We start from the raw sequence: 16,811 nt of genomic DNA on the forward strand, positions 1-16,811 counted from the left end.
TTGTACAAGATGTCAAAAAAGGATTTTCTAAAGAAAAATCTTCTTTTCAAAGGATTCTATTAGATAATAATACAAAACTGATTTCTAAAATGTATAATCTCCTTTTAACATTATATTGTGAGCAGGACACGATCAAACCAACTATGATCGATTGGGCTCAAAATGTGGGACATGATATTGCCTTAAATAAATGGGAACGACTATGGTCTAAAGATCTAAAAGGAATAAAAGCACAGTCAGTGCGAGAAAACATTTATAAAATGATGTATAGATGGTATTTAACACCTAAGAAGATTGCAAAGATTTACAAAACAATGTCCCCTATCTGTTGGAAATGTAACAAAGAAATTGGTTCCTTTTACCATATGTGGTGGACCTGTGATAAAGCTAAAGACTTTTGGGACATGATCTACAATGAATTGAGACTAATATTACAAAAAAATATACCCAAAACACCAGAAATGATGTTATTGAGTATGATTCCAGACGACTTATTAACACAAAGAACCTTCTTGATTTATGCCACAACAGCTGCGAGACTGCTTTATGCAGCGAAATGGAAAGGGATCGAAACTCCCGAGAAAAAAGACTGGATTGTTAAAATGTTTGAAGTGGCAGAAATGGCAAAACTCACAGCTATTTTAAATGAAGAAAGTGAGGCTCGGTTTTTGGGGGAATGGGAGGCGTGGATGCATTATTGTGAATATGAGTTAAAATTGGGAAAAATGGAAGAATATTTTCTAATCTGATCCAGAGGATTTCTTTGTCTTTTTTATAATGAATAAGTATAATTATATTTACTAACAGATTATGGTTTTCTTTTTGTTAAATGATATTGATAGAGCATCAAGATTAGATTAACTACGACGGGATGAATTTTTTATTAAGAGGCAGATGGAGGTGAGGGGGAAGTCACAGATTTTCCATTTTCTTTTTTTATTACTATATGTTATGGAATTATAACAACTTTAAGTTAGAATTGAAATTTTATATTGTTATAGATGTTTATTGCAATGGAAAATTTATAGTATAAAACCTAATAAAATTTATACAAAAAAAAAAAAGGAATTGTGATACAGCGTGGTGGGCGCGCCCACACAACAACCACCATAAAATGGCTGCTGCTGGAGGTGGAGCCAGTCATAAAATGGCTGCCACCGCTTACCTCCAGTCACACAGGGAAGATTCTTGTGCTGTGGTGGCAGTTGCTGACAAAGCAACCTTTTTCAACATCTGCACAGCCAATCAAATCTCCAGCGGCCAATCAGAAGTCTTGCTGGGCAAAAGCCCCACCTGGCTCCACCCACACTTTCTAAAAATACTCGGCAAGCACCAGAAAAGGTACTAGTGGGCATCATAGTGCCTATGGGCACCATGCAGGGGACCCCTGCCATAGACATTTCTTTAGAATACAATAAACACTCATAAAGCAAGTAAAACTTCTGTATGATACAGAGTACCACAATAATAAAGGTAGAGCTGATACACGCACGGACAAATTGAAGTAGCAGTTACCATGTATGTATGTTCAAGAGAATATTTAAAGTTAAAATGAGGGGGGAAAGAAGCAAACATCCATTTCCTCTTAGGTTGTGTGGATCTGTACACCTAGTCCTTAGTTGTCTGGCTTCGAAAATATGTCCACGAATCAGTAAAATAATATTCGACTTTTATCTTTTCCTGCCAGCTAGTCCAAGCCCCCCCTTTTGGACATACAATAACGTGGTGAGGGGGGTTTGTGTGTGTCAGCAAAGCTGGGAGCAATACCTTAAGGGGTCTAGACTCTGTCAAGAAGCTAAACTCCTCGCAGAATCACTCAAGGCAGAATGGTCACAGCTGAGACAACAGACTAAGATGCGCCCGTTGATCCCTGAAGGGGGTGGACGCATCAGCAGAAGAGAACAGTTTCAATGGTGATGGGGGCAGAGGAATCCCTGAAGGCTAGCTACTGAGCAGCGGCAGTTGTGGAAGATGACACTGGTGGAGGATCTGTAGAAGATAACAGCAGCGCCACTACAACTAACCCTGGTTAGTACTGTGCAGAAGAAGGCACTGGTAAACCACTTCTGACCAACCCTTACCTCAAAAACCAGGTGATGAGACAATCCAAAATGAAAAAGATATTGTGCTGGAAGATGGTACCCCCAGGTCAGATGGCACTCAGTCAGGTACTGGGGAAGAGCGGAGGAAGAGTACGAGTAGTGCTATTCTTAATGACACGACTGGACTAAAGCCAAAAGGATGTTCAGTTGTTGATGTGAATGGATGCAAAAGGAAAGTCCAAAGTTGTTTGATGCACATAATAGGAACATGGAAAGCTTGAAATTGTAAAACAAGAATGGAACTTTTAAACATTTCAATCCTGGGCATCAGTAAACTAAAGTGTTTTACTCAGGGTATGAAAAAACCAGAAGAAACAGAATTGTTTTAATAGTGAGGCGAGATGTGGCACAGGCAGTCAGGAGCTATAATAATAATATCAATCAGACTTCAGGGAAAGCCTATCAACATAACCATAACTCAAGTTTAGGCCCCAACTACAGATGCTGACAAAGAAGAAATTGAAAGCTTTTATGCAAGTGTCCGGGAATAAATTGATCACACACCTAAACAAGACATGCTGATAATCATAGGTGACTGGAATGCAAAAGTAGGAAACAAAGCAGAATCAAATATTGTTGGCAGATTTGAGCTAGGAGCACGAAATGAAGCAAGAGAGCAACTCACAGAATTCTGTGAAGGCAGCAATTTGTTCATTGCAAACTTGTTTCAGGCAACCATGGACATCACCTGACAGCCAGTATAGAAATCAAATAGATTACGTAACTGGGAAACAGAAGATGAAGAAGCTCTATTCTCTCTGCTAAAACAAGACCAGGGCCTGACTGTGGTACAGACCATGAATTGTTAATATCGAAAATTAGAATAAAACTGAAGAAAAACACCAGAACATGTGTAGTACCAAAATACAATCTAAGCAACATTCCTGAATGAGTTTAAAGAACATGTAAAGAACAGAACTGCAATACTAATTTCACGTAAATTTAAACCAGAAGAACTATGGGTTGAAACTAGAGATATTATCAATGAAGAATGCACAAAGACTATTCCTGCAGCCAAAAGAAATGAAAAGTCTTGGTGGGTGACTGAAGCAACTCTGACAATTGCTAAAGACAGACAAGAAGCAAAAGTAAAAGGCAACAGAAGCAAAATCAAAAGTCTAAATGTAGCATTCCAGCGACTTGCACATAGAGACAAAGATAACTATTATAATAACCAAGTAAAGAAACAGAAGAGAACAACCAAACAGGAAGAACAAGAGATCTGTTCCACAAGATCCAAGAAATCAAAGGGAAATTTAAAGCATGGTTAGGTATGCTGAAAGATCAACATAGAAATACAATAACTGAACAGGAAAAAATAAAGAAAAGGTGGGAACAATACACTGAAGAACAATACAGAAGAGATGAAAGGATGACAGATTCCTTCCAAGAAGAATCCTTTGAAGAAGAACTTAGTTTTACAAAGTGAAGTGAAAGCTGCACTGAGAGCAATTGGGAGAAACAAATCACCAAGAGCAGATTGGATATCAATAGAGTCACAGAAACAGAGAAGCCACAGAAACAGAGTCCATGAAAATTTTGACAAGAATATGCCAACAAATATGGAAAACAAAACAATGGCCCACGGACTGGAAATGGTCAATTTACACTCCAATTCCCAAAAAGGAGACAAAGATTGCAGCAACTATTGGACCACAGCATTAATTTATCACACAAGTAAAGTGATGTTCAAAATCTTACAACCATTACCATATTCGGAACGAGAAATGTCTGACGTTCAAACTGGATTCAGAAAAGGAAGAGGCACTAGAAATCATATTGCAAATCTACGTTGGTTACTGGAACATACAAGAGAATTTCAGAAGAAAATTGGCTTGTGTTTCATAGATTACAGCAAAGCTTTTGACTGTGTGGATTATAAAAAGCTATGGCTGGTTTTAAAGGAAATGATTGTTTTGATGCACAACCTGTACTCTGGACAAAAGGCCACGGTTAGGACAGAAGATGGAGAAACAGAATGGTTTCCAATTGGCAAAGGTGTTAGACAAAGATATATTTTATCTCCCCATCTCTTCACTCTGTATGCAGAACATATCATAAGGAAAGTTGGATTAGATTTATACAAAGGTGGAGTGAAAAGTGGCAGAAGGAACAGTAACAATTTGATATATGCCAATGACTACACATTACTGACAGAAAATAGTGAAGACTTGAAATAACTACCGTTGGAAGTTAAAGGAGAAAGTGCCAAAGCAGGACTACAGCTGAGCATCAAGAAGACAAAAGTAATGACTACTAGAGAAGTACTCAACTTTAAGGTGGACAGTGAGGAAATTGAAATTGTTCAAGACTTTCTATTTCTTGGCTCCATCATCAACCAAAAAGGAGACTGCAGCCAAGAAATCAGAAGGAGATTGAGACTGGGAAGGGCAGCCATGAAGGAGCTAGAAAAGATTCTTAAGTGTAAGGAAGTGTCTCTGGCAACCAAGGTCAAATTAATTCATTTCACAGTATTTCCTATTACTATGTATGGGTGTGAAAGCTAGACAATGAAGAAAATAGAATCCTTTGAAATATTTTATTGGAAGAGTGTTGCAGATACCGTAGACTGCCGAAAAACAAAAAAGTGAGTTCTAGATCAAATCAAGCCTGAACTGTCCCTAGATGGATTGATTCTATAAAGGAAGCCGCGACCCTCAGTTTGCAAGACCTGAGCAAGGCTGATAATAATAGGACCTTTTGGAGGACATTGATTCATAGGGTCGCTGTTGAGTCAGAAGTGACTTGACAGCACTTAACACACAAACACACAGACCAAACTCCAATATTCAAGTCCACGTCACTCACATTCCTTACATGGACCTCGAAGGAGCATTTTCTACTTATTTTACATGCAAACATTTAGGGTAAAGACCTCTGAATCTCCTTCTCTGCAGAAAGAAGTTAAAAGAATCCCAGACTCTTAACAGCTCTCCTCCTGAGAAAGCATAAATTTGTTCATAAAGAGTTCCTTCAGCAACACACCCAAGCAATGCGCTTCTGAGCATTGGTCTTCCTTTAATTCAGCCCCTCCGCCATTCTGCATGCATCGACACAAAGAAGTCAGGCTTACTTTCTGCAAAGTGGCTATAAAAACGATGTCTGACGTCTTCTATTCGTTGCATGTTAGAGCAAGCTGAGCCACGGTGGCCGTCAGAGCATCAGAAGCTTTGTGTTCATCAACAGCAGAAGAAATGGTCAACCTGCATCTGAGCACTATCACCTGAGGCTCAGATGTCAAAGGGATCACATACCTCCTCCATGCAAAAAACAAGCCCCACATGCAGAAAGCTAGCATGTAAGGGAGAAAAACCTATCCTTCTCCTTCATGTGCCAGTTTTCTATGTGGAGGGAGATCCCCACACACACACACACACAAAAGTTATGTCAGTGTAACAAGTTCATGGTGAGAAGTGCTTTCAAGTTGCAGCCGGCAACTCTATGGGGTTTTCAAGGCAAGAGACGATCAGAGGTGGCTTTCCCACTGACTGCCTTCACATAGCAACCCTGTACTTCCTTGGTGGTTTCCCATCCAAGTACTAACCAGGGCTGACCCTGCTTAACTTCTGATGAAATTGGTTTAGCCTGGTCCATCCAGGTTAGGGTGACAGAAGCCAGTTTTCACTGGCTTCCATCTCTTAGGCCCAAATCCCACTGCTCTGAGTGCGGGGACCCTCCAGGAGAGGATATCACACAGCACAGGAGCAAAAATGTGAAAGCCCAGAAAAAAACAGGAAAATGCAGCAAACCCCCCCCCCATTATTCTCTTGAAAAAATTACAAAATGTTGAGAAACACTGAAAAATTAATATGAATATTCTTCCTTTGGAAAGTGTGAAATGCTTTTTCAGACAAGGTTTTATTACAAAATCTGTACAGCAATAGTGTTCAGGCTTTTTTTCCATTGGAAAAACTGGGAAATTTGGGGTAGCACTGAAAAAAATGTTATGAATTTATTTTCCTTTTGGAATTAATCTAATATGCTAAAAGGTAGAATAGTGTGCAACAATTTTCAGTTCTCTCTTTTTAGTACTGGTATATTTGCAATTTGGTGTGTAGAAAACTAAGGTATTTAAATTCTATAAAAACACTAATGCCCTTTTACTTGTATAGGCTAACAAATATATAAATGATGCATTTTTTATTGTTAAATATCAAACAGGTTATGGTTTGCAAAGTATTGCATCTATTTCCATTCATCCCCCAAATGAGTTTTTCCCCCCATGGCTTTAAAATTTCCAGAAATTTTACATCTCTAGTGAGGAGGGGATCACTTTCCTTCCCTCTTCTTTTCTGCAAAGTGATTCCATTTGCAACAGTGACCCACTTCACAGAGAAGTTGAGAGAAGCATAAAGCACTTTCCCAGCTTCTTACAATCTACCTCAAGCCAAAGCCATGTGAGACTACAAAGAGGTTGAGTCTCTCTGACAAGCAAAGGCTGTTTTCTAGTTTGGACCAAAATTTAACAAGGGCACAAATAGCGCAAGCCACAGCCCAAATTCTGTATGTGACTAACACAGATACAATTTCTCCAGGCAGTTTCAGCCACAGTTCTCTGGTTTCTGTGTACTTGAGGCAGGGCAGAACAGGTGGAACAAGCTATATATTTTTTTAAAGGTACTCACTGCTGATCTGGATGGGCCAAGTTTAGCCCCATCTCATCAGATCTCAGAAGCTAAGAAGGGTCAGCCCTGGTTAGTATCTGGATGGGACACCTCCGAGGAAGTCCAGGGTTGCTATGCAGAGGCAAGCAAACCATCTCTGTTGGTATCTGCCCTGACCTGGATAGCCCACCCTCATCTCGGAAGCTAAGCAGGTCCAGATCTCAGAAGCTAAGCAGGCCAGGCCCTGGTTAGTATTTGGATGGGAGACAACCAAGGAAGTCCAGGGTCTCTGTGCTGAGTCAGGCAATGAGGAATCTCTGTCTCTTGCCCTGAAAACCCACTGAGGGCCCCATAAATTAGCTGTGACTTGAAAGCACTTTCTACCACCACCACCACTCACTACTACACGGGGCGGACTAGCCATTTTACCTTTGGGGAAGTCTCCAATGGGCCCTAGAGGGCTGCCGGCAGCTGGCAGCAAACAGAGCCAAGTCCCAGGAGCTCTACTTGGGATTGAGGGAGCCACTCTGCATAGCTTCCTCTGGGACCATTTTGACTTCCCAGTCCATGCTGGCTATGACAGATATAGGTGTTGCAGAAACGGCCTGTTCCAGTCCCAAGAGCAAGAACAGTCAGGTCAAGAATGTCCTTCAAAGTCCGGTCCCCTGACTTCCAGACTCCGCTTTGAGGGGCTTCAGTAGCATAGGGAGCTAGAAGTAGGACACACAGGATCCTATGGGTCCTTTCCACTAGCAGAAGGAGGAGTATCTCCCTTGGCACAAGAGAAGCATCTTGCATCAGGTGAAGTCTCATTCTGCCAGAGGAAAGCTCCTCCACTCCTAGAAGGGGTCCATCCCTGGGGACACGCAAAAGCTGCCTTTGCAGGGTGTTTTTTTTTTTTAGCTCAGCCGCTGCATTCTCCCCATTTGTCTGGCTCGACTCTGAAATGCAGCCTTCCCCTCCAGACACGATTGCATGCTTTAAACCCTGCAAAGCTAGACGACCGCCACATTTCTTTTCAAATATTTCTATCTCGCGCTTCCAAAACGCTCCTATGTTAACGTGCCCTTTGTTCAGCCCGACAGATCCAGCCAGCAAGCTTTCCAAACACACTTTCCCTGCCCTCGGTGAAAACATATCGGGAAGCCAGCCATTCCGGAGATTATCATCTCATTATAGACCATTTATATAATTATACCGAGGAATATTTCCGCTGCAGGGCACTCTCATTCCAAACCTTTATTCAATTAAATGCCTCAAGAACATTTAGCAAGATCTGGGAGACCTTCAAGCCAACAGTTCCTTTACCAATAAATGTTTAAGGAGGCAGGACTCTCACCCAACAGCCCTCCAAGCGGCTGACAAACCACCCCTGACAGGGCTGTTCAGCCTGCCTTTCCCAATATATGGCAGAGGGGTTTTTTCACCCAGTGGCTGGGAGGGGGGGGGGAGGTGTTACAGAATAAACACAAGAATCTTATTGGCAAAATCTCTAACTTCCAACTTCAGCCCTGACTCAGAGACCTCTTCGAATCAGGATTGCCTTCTCTCTATAGGACGACGCAGCAAAGGTGATCCGTCCACACCCATGACGAAAATGAAAGTAATTCGTGCTCTATTTGCGCTCCTCAATGCCGAAGGGCAGCTTCCGGGGTTCAGGCAAACATTCCAGACACCACAAACAGCAACAAAAACCAGGTGTCGGCGTACTCCTGATGCCAACGGAGTTTCATGCCCCCAGAGAGCTGCCCAGCTTTCATTCACGCAATTCTGCTATTTTAAAGAGAGAGACTTGTGTCCCTGTGAACTCCGACTGGCATTTAATTCTTCCCTGAAATCCAAGCAGTCTCTGAACTCCAAAGCCAAGTTCAGGGCTTAGGAACATGTTACAGGACAAAACCACATCTGGAGACCATGTTTTAACTAGCATGCTGAGACCTTTGGAGCGAGCAGGTTTGCTGGGTGAACACACCTTGTGGGAGCTCCTTCGAATGCCCAGGAGGACCGCTCCTGATCAATTTATGGGCAATGTTCTCTGGTGCTGCTAGGGTTGCCAGGACCCTCTTCGCCACCAGCGGGGGTTTTGGGGGGCGCAGCCTGAGGAGGGCTGGGTTTGGGGAGGGAAGGGAAATCAATGCCATAGAGTCCAATTGCCAAAGTGACTATTTTCTCCAAGGGAACTGATCTCTATCAGCTGGAGATCAGTTGTAATAACAGCAGATCTCCAGCTAGTACCTGGAGGTTGGCAACCCTATGCCACTCGTCATGAGCGCAGGATCATGCTGAGCCTCTCTGTGCCTGCACAGTAAGAGATCAGCCTCATCATACATGAACTAAATTATCTCATTTACTGGAGAAGAGACAGAATCCCCCATGGGTCACAGCTGGTGAGCTGACAAAAACAGCAGCCCTCTAGAAATCATGGCCTGTCTTATGGGTTGCCCCAGCTTGACACCTGTGCAGTCAGATGCATCTATCCAAAAAGACCAGCATTGGAAGCCCTATCCTGCATGGTGCAGTCAGCGGCAGTCTATTCAACAGTTGGGAGGGGCTGTGGCTCAGTGTTAGAGCATCTGCTTGGCATGCAGACGGTCCCAGGTTCAATCCCAGCATCTCCAGTTAAAGGGAGTAAAGTAAGCAAGTAGGTGATGTGAAAGACCTCTACCTGAGACCCTGGAGAGCGGCTGTCAATCTGAGTAGACAATACTGACTTTGATGGACCGATGGCCTGATTCAGTAGATGGCAGCTTCATATGTTCATGAGTTCAACAAGTGATCGCAAGAACTGATGGGGTGGGGGCAGACAAATATGGAAGGCCTGCCAAAGTTTCAAGTCCTAACTCAAAAATCTAAAACTGTTTTTTCCTGTTCACTACATGACTTTTAATGTTGAAGGTAGCAGCGGTGGCAGACGTGGTATCGGAGGGTCCCTGTAAAAATGCCACCTCGCCACAGGGTAACCGCAGAAACCGGCAAATCCAAACTTGTCTGGAGGCATTTGGGCATCTTGCTGAGTGATCAGTTCTCTGCTTGCATCCAGTGCAAGATGAACAAGCATGCCTCTCCACACCCGACAGTACCTATAGCTCCACACTTTCCACAACAGATTAGCCAACTGAAGTTTTATGTTGATTTATTTCCTGGGGAGGGCCCGTTGTAAGTAATGCAGCAGTCTGGGGTATTACTGTATTACAGAAGCAGAAGAAATCACAGATGGTTTTAGCTTTACCAACAAGCTTATACTTCCTTCAACATTTGGAACAAAAAGTTATCACCAGTTTGCCAATCAACTTTTAATTAACAAACTGATCAGCAACTAGGCAAATCAACAGGTATTAATTGTGTAACTGGAGGACCGCTTTATCCAACAATTGGGCTCCTTGGATGCCTTTTGCTCTTCATACAACCCCAAAAAATCACTTAATCATTACAATCATTTTCACCTGACAACATACAATTGAAAGTCTAGAGAAATGACATTTTCAAAAGGAAGTCACTCTCCAAAGCAGAGGACTTTGTTTGAAATTTCTGAAAACCAGGAATGAGAAGGGGGGAATGAGATTCATTACCAAAGGAGAACAAGGGGAAGGGGAAATGCAATGCATTTAAATCTGACACTACACTATACAAGGGCCAAGAAGAAAGCACATTTTCAAATTAATGTTCCAAACCTTCCAGTTATCCACTTAAAAAGCAGGTCGTTTTAGAACAGCAGCCAAAAAGCAAAACAATTTAAGATTAAACTCTCTCGGGCTAGTAGAAGCAAACAAAGTCAGCTGGGTCAAAGGAGTTTAAAAATAAAAGGACTGCGCTACCACCAGAACGGAAAAGGATTAATACTGTGGGTAGAAATGGGCTGTGGCTCAGGGACAGAAGAAGAGTTGGTTTTTATAACCCATTTTTCTCTACCTTTTAAGAAGTCTCAAGGCAGTTTACAATCACCTTTCCTCGCCCCACAACAGGCACCTTGTGAGGTAGGTGGGGCTGAGAGAGTTCGGAGAGACCTGTGACTGACCCAAGGTCACCCAGCAGGCTTCATATGAGGGAGAAGGGAATCAAACCCGGTTCTCCAGATTAGAGTCCGCTGCTCTTATCCACTACCCCACGCTGGCTCTCGAGCACCAGCTTTGCATTAAGAAGGTCCAGGTTAGCTTGATCTCACCAGATCTTGGAAGCTAAGCTTGGTCAGCCCTGGTTAGTACTGGGATGGGAGACCACCAAGGAAGTCCAGGGACACTATACACAGGCAGGGAATGGCAAACCACCTCTGAACGTCTCTGCCCTTACCTGGATAGCCCAATCACATCAGATCTCGGAAGCTAAGGAGGGTGAGCCCTGGTTAGTACTGGGATGGCAGACCACCAAGGAAAGTTCAGGGTCACTACACAGAGGCAGACAATTGCAAACCATCTATGAACATCTCTTGTCTTGAAAACCCTACCAGGTCGCCATAAATTGGCTGCAACCTGACAGCACCTACTAGGTGCAATCCTCAGAAGCATCTGCACTTTAACGGATCAAGTGGTAGATAATGTGAAAGATCTCCACCTGAGACCTGCTGCCAGTCAGAGTAGGCAATACTGATAAACCAAAGATGTGACTCAGTGGAGCACAGTTTCACACATTCAATACCTGCAACAGCAAACCTGAAAGGGCATTTATTCACAAGCTGCACCAAACAGCAAATTAATGGGTTTCTCCCATTAATGAAGCAAGGTCCGATGCATGCTAACTTAACACTGAAATAAAAATTTAATCCTTAAAAGGTGCCACAAGATCCTGGTTTATTAATGTTCAAGTAGTCCTCTTAAACAATAGGGGGGAAAACATCTTGAGGGTCATAATTTAATACATATCTAAATGCGCCTAAGAGTAAGCCCACTGAAATTGCCCGTGTTGGACGGCACCTTTCATTTTTTACACCATGTTTAACAGTAGAGATCATCACCCGAAGACCTTCATTCCCGAAGAATGGGTGGTGCAGGTGAAGTCCTCTCTCCTACTTTCATGATTTCCCTCTCAGTTTGCAAATACACATTTTTCTGCTCTGTTACAGAAGACCTTCAATCCCACCAATGATGTCTTTATAGCTTAATTTGCATGTTGTAAAATGCCAAAGATTAAGCTAATGGCAGGTTCTATAAACCTGAAACTGAAAGGGAAGTTACACAAGAAATGAATGACAAAGGCTCTTGTGGGGTGCAGCCAGGTAACGCCTCGATTCTACACGAAACTCTCGTAGCAGCACAGTGGCAGATAAAAATAAAGTGGAGAAGGAAGTCAACTGAATTCACTGGGGGCCACCTAAGAGTCGGGGGGACAAAGTCACAAGGAGCGTTCAATTCCCTAGATGATCAGAACTTACTTAATGAAGCTCCTGTTGCATTTGAGGCTTTGCAGAATAGGTAACCCAATTTAGAGATAAGAGAACACCACCCCATTCATGGTATAACATCCCCATCTCCAACCACGAAAACAAGCCAAGCTAACAGGTGATTTTTTTGTTTCCCCATTTATAAATCACAATTTTTTAAAAAAAAACTGCCCTTCCGTTAAAACCCTCTCATTCCACACAAAACATTGACAACAATCAGATTTTAAAAACCTATAGCGCTATTTTCCCTTGTAGACATATACAAAGAAGAGAACGATCCACCTCCCCCCCACCACAGAAAGCTCTCCATTCTGAAATGATCCGGAAAACAAAACAGCGAGTTGAGAGTCTCTAACTCTCCACCTGCTCTGCACTGCCCAACCTGCACAGCCAGTTCCTGGTCTCCGGTCTTCAGATAAGGGCTTTCTGGGCCGTTGCCCTACAGCCCTTCCCCTGGGACAGCCTGCTCTGCTTCAAAGGAACATCTTGCTTCCCTAGTTTCAGAACTGCGCGTGACAGAGACTCCTCGAAGCTACCCAGCCCAGAGATCTGCACACATTCCATGCACCGCTATGGCAGCATCAGCTGCAGCTTTAACACATGGACAGTTACCACTCAGATTCCCACCCACCCCTCCACACACACACACACACACACACACACACACACACACACACACGCACGCTCAATCAACAAGCCGCCCACATGGGTATCTGAATTCATCGCCAAGGCAAGAGGGCTCAGCAGTAGAGCATCCGCTTTGCGTACAAGGACCCAGCATCTCCAACTAAAAGACTCAAGGACCAGAATGGCCCAGGCTAGCCCCAACTCCTCGGATCTCAGCAGCTAAGCAGGGTCAGCCCTGATTAATGCTTGGATGGGAGACCACCAAGGAAGCCCAGGGTTGTTATGCAGAGGAAAGAAATGGCAACCGCCTGTTCGTCTCCTGCCTTGAAAACCCCATGAGAGTTCACCATAAGTTGGTTGTGACTTGAAAGCCCTTTCCACCACCATAGGTGATATGAAAAACCTCTACGAGCTTCCGGGAAGTCCCCTCTAGCCAATGCAGACAACACTGACCTTGACAGACCACAGGCACAATGCAGTAGCCCCGCTCACAAGTTACAGTGAATGCATGCAGAACCTCTGGATGCAAAATCCACGTGTATACGCTTGAAAAGTAGACTTGATGTTCAAAACCTGATCAGAAAAGGGATACGAATCTTATCTTGGTCCGAGCCACCGACAAACACCAACCTAAATTTTCAACAGTTCACAATACAAGACCTTAGAGCAAGACCTTACAGCGCAACATGTAAACCAACACCATGCAAACTTCTGCCGATCTTACCCTTTTCAATACTCAAAGTGCCCCCTTGTTCATGGTGCATGACTCTCAAAATCGTCTGCATTTAAACACAGCATGTTTACATGGTATTTGACAAAGGAAGCTTTGACTTTGGAAAGCTCACAGCCCAAAAATCTTGTTTGTTTGTAAGGTGCTTCTGAACTCTAGCCTGTTTTCCGGGTGTTGACCCAGACTGACCGGTGGGTCAGTTTCTCGAAGAGGGCCAGTGTGGCCTGACAGTCAGAAAGACCCGCAAGGGTCTGGGCCAGACACTCCATAGAGGAATCGGAGCATGTCACCCTCTTGAACCCACGGGGTTGTTGTGAGGTTCAAATGCGAAAGCGAGATCTACCGATGCCCCCTTGCGCTTCCCGAGACAAAGGGGGAGGAGATGCAAAACAGTCCAGAGGGGCCGAGGCCAGCAAGCAACCGGCTCCCCAGGAGTTTCCTACTATCGACAGAAGCGGATTGTCATGGTTTTGAAAGAAACGGAGCAGCACAAGAAGTGCCAAAGGGTGCAAGCGCAAAGACCCCAGGCGTTTCATACTTGGGGGGTTTCCAAACATCAGCCCTGTCTTAGGAGGGAAGGGCGGAGCGATGGATTTCGTGGCTCAAGCCTACCCACCGGGCAGCTTAAAACAAATGCAGTCCCCAACCTGGCCAGACTCCGACCTAGACCCATTTGGTGAGATCCAGCAAGGGGTGGCGCTGAGGCCCAGGGCTGGAGCGACCGCTTGGCGCGCAGAAGGCCGCAGGTTCAATCCCCGGTCTCTCCGCTTTGAAAGGGGCGGATCATGGGGGTGGGGAAAGGCCTCCCCCACCCCCACCCCCACCCCGCCACCAGGGCCGGCCAAAGCAAGCAACAGGGGCCTGGATCGAGCAAGGGGCCGGTTCGGCCCCAGGCAGTTCGGGGGGGGGCGGACTCTTCCCGCCCCACGGCTCTACAGGTGCCTGCCCAGCGGTCCCTGGGGGGAAAGGCTCTGTTCACACGTGCAGGCAGCTGGCGAGCACGGGTTCGGCTCCTGAGCACGCTCTGGGGGGAGGAGGGGGGGAGCGGCGCGCCTTTTGCGCGGGGGGGGGGGTCGAGCGATCCCGGCCTCCCCGCCCCGGCCCGACTCACCGGCAGCTCCACGCTGAGCTCGGCGCCGTCGAGGAGCTGCACCCGGCACTGCAGCGCCGCCGGGCCGCCCGCCGCCGCCGCCGCGGGGACGTGGTGGGGCGGCGGGGCTGCCCCGGCCCCCCGCGGCGCCCCGTCGCGCTCGTCTCCGGGGCCCCCGCCGATGCCGCCGCCTCGCCCGTAGCGCTGCATGGAGCGCCGGCCGAAGGTCCTGCGGAGGAAGCGCAGCATCCTGCGCGGCGCTCAGCCGCCTCGCGAGGGGACGGGAGGGGAGGGGCGCGGCGGCCGCCCCCTGCCCACCGCCCGCTCCCCCGACGCCTGCCCGGGCAGCTCGCCCCGCACCGCAGCCCCGCCACCGCCGCCCGGGAAGCCAGGCAGGCACGCAGGGAGGGAGGGGCGGGGTCGCGGGCTCCGGCCGGCCCTTCCCCGCTCCGCCCTCCTCCTCCTCCTCCTCCTCCTCCTCCCTGCTGCGGGCGGCGCTGCTCGGAGCGGGGCAGGACAACCTGTGGCCGGAGCGCGGCGCCGGCCCGCCTGCCTGCCTGCCTCCCTCCCGCGGGGCGCCTGCGCTCTGCCCGCCGCCGCCGCCGAGGGCTGCACCTGCGCCGCCCGCCTCCACCTGCCCGCCCGCCCGCCCGCCCCTCCGGGCCCCACCTGGCGGCGGCCGCCTCGCTCCGCCTGCGGGGCCCCAGCGCTGCGCCCGAGCGCCTCTGCCGCGCCGCAGGGGTGCGAGCCTCCGGGCGGAGGGGCGGCCCTTTCCAAGCCCCGGTTGCCAATCTCCCGGTGGGGCCGGGAGTTCTCCCGCAATTGCGACTGCTCCGCCACCCAAAGAGAGCCATTCCCCGGGAGAACGTGGCCGCTGTGAGGGTCTGTATGCCTTTCCCCTCTTGCCTTGTATGTTCACCCCCTCCTCCCTGGACTCGTAAAAGCAGTCCAGGCCTCTTGCCTTTCCTTGGTTCAGGCGCAGCATCTGACGGGCCCCAGGTTGGAATGTCTCTTCCCTCTTCCCACGTCCCTCCCTTGCTCCTACTGACTCCCTTCCGTCAGCTGTGGCCTTGGAGGGTAGATAGTACTAACAAGCTCCTTGAGTTCTTTGATGTTTTGTACCATGCACAGTTATCGCTTCCCATAACATACGCTTGGCATCTGTTTCCCTGTAGGGGTTATAATTCTGTCTTTGTGAATCTGTGTTCACTTGCAACTTTACTAGTGTAAGGCCTGTACTACCTGAAGCCTCCAATAAAGATCCTTGTTTCTGCATGACAGTCTGAGCAAGTGATTTGATGGAGTTTGCACAGGAAGGTTGGGAACCCTCACAGCCGCTTCTGAGCGTGGCTTCTATGGCGCCGGATCCCTGCGGAGCTCCCTCCCCCGAACTCGGCCCTCCTCAGGCTCCGCTCCCCAAACCGCCACCAGTTTTACCTACCTGAAGCTGGCTACTTGCCAGGCTCCAGGGGGGGGGGGGCTGGAGATCCCCTGGAATTAGAACATCTCCAGACGACATAGATCAGTTTCCCCTGGAGGAATTGGCTGCTGCAGAGCATGGAGGGCCTCAGAGCCCGATGAATGGCATCCAAGGGTACTCAAAGAACTTGCAGATGGAATTTCTGAGCCTCTGGCCATTATTTTTGAGAATTCTTGGAGAACAGGTGAGGTGCCAGAAGACTGGAGGCAGACCAATGTTGTCCCCATCTTCAAGAAGGGGGAAAAGGAGGATCCCGGTAACTACTTGACTTCTATACTGGGAAAAGTTTTCAAACAAATCATCAAACAGTCAGTCCTTGAGCATTTAGAAGGGATGGATCTGATCACTAAGAGCCAGCACAAGTTTCTCAAGAACAAGTCATGTCAGACTAATCTCATCTCCTTTTTTGAGAAAGTTACTACCTTGCTGGATCGGGAATGGTGCAGACATAGTTTATCTAGATTTCAGTAAAGCATTTGATAAGGTTCCCCATAATATTCTTGTTGACAAATTGGGAAAATGTGATTTAGATCCTGTTACTGTTAGGCGGGTCTGTAACTGGTTGACAGACCGCACCCAAAGACTGCTTGTTAATGGTTCCTCAACCACTTGGAGAGGAGTGACTAGTGGAGTGCCTCAGGGATCTGTCCTGGGCCCTGTGTTGTTCAATATCTTTATAAATGATTTGAATGAAGGCATAGAGGGGATGCTTATTAAATTTGCTGATGATACAAAATTGGGAGTGGTAGCAAATACGGTAGAAGACAGAGCCAGGATACAGGATGATCTTGACTGGCTGGAGAA

General features: G+C 46.7%; 1 protein-coding gene across 1 annotated transcript in view; it reads right to left on the minus strand.

The window, feature by feature from the left end:
* Window positions 1-14,776, minus strand: part of LOC130484339 (band 4.1-like protein 4B) — a 98,574-nt gene extending 83,798 nt beyond the window's left edge. Inside the window, exon 1 of the mRNA XM_056857291.1 lies at window positions 14,549-14,776. Within this exon, the coding sequence (XP_056713269.1) occupies window positions 14,549-14,776 (228 nt within the window). The remainder of the gene's footprint in view (window positions 1-14,548) is intronic.
* Window positions 14,777-16,811: the final 2,035 nt, after the last annotated feature.

Source organism: Euleptes europaea, chromosome 11, assembly GCF_029931775.1.
Source record: "Euleptes europaea isolate rEulEur1 chromosome 11, rEulEur1.hap1, whole genome shotgun sequence".
In the NCBI taxonomy this organism is placed as follows: Eukaryota; Metazoa; Chordata; class Lepidosauria; order Squamata; family Sphaerodactylidae; genus Euleptes; species Euleptes europaea.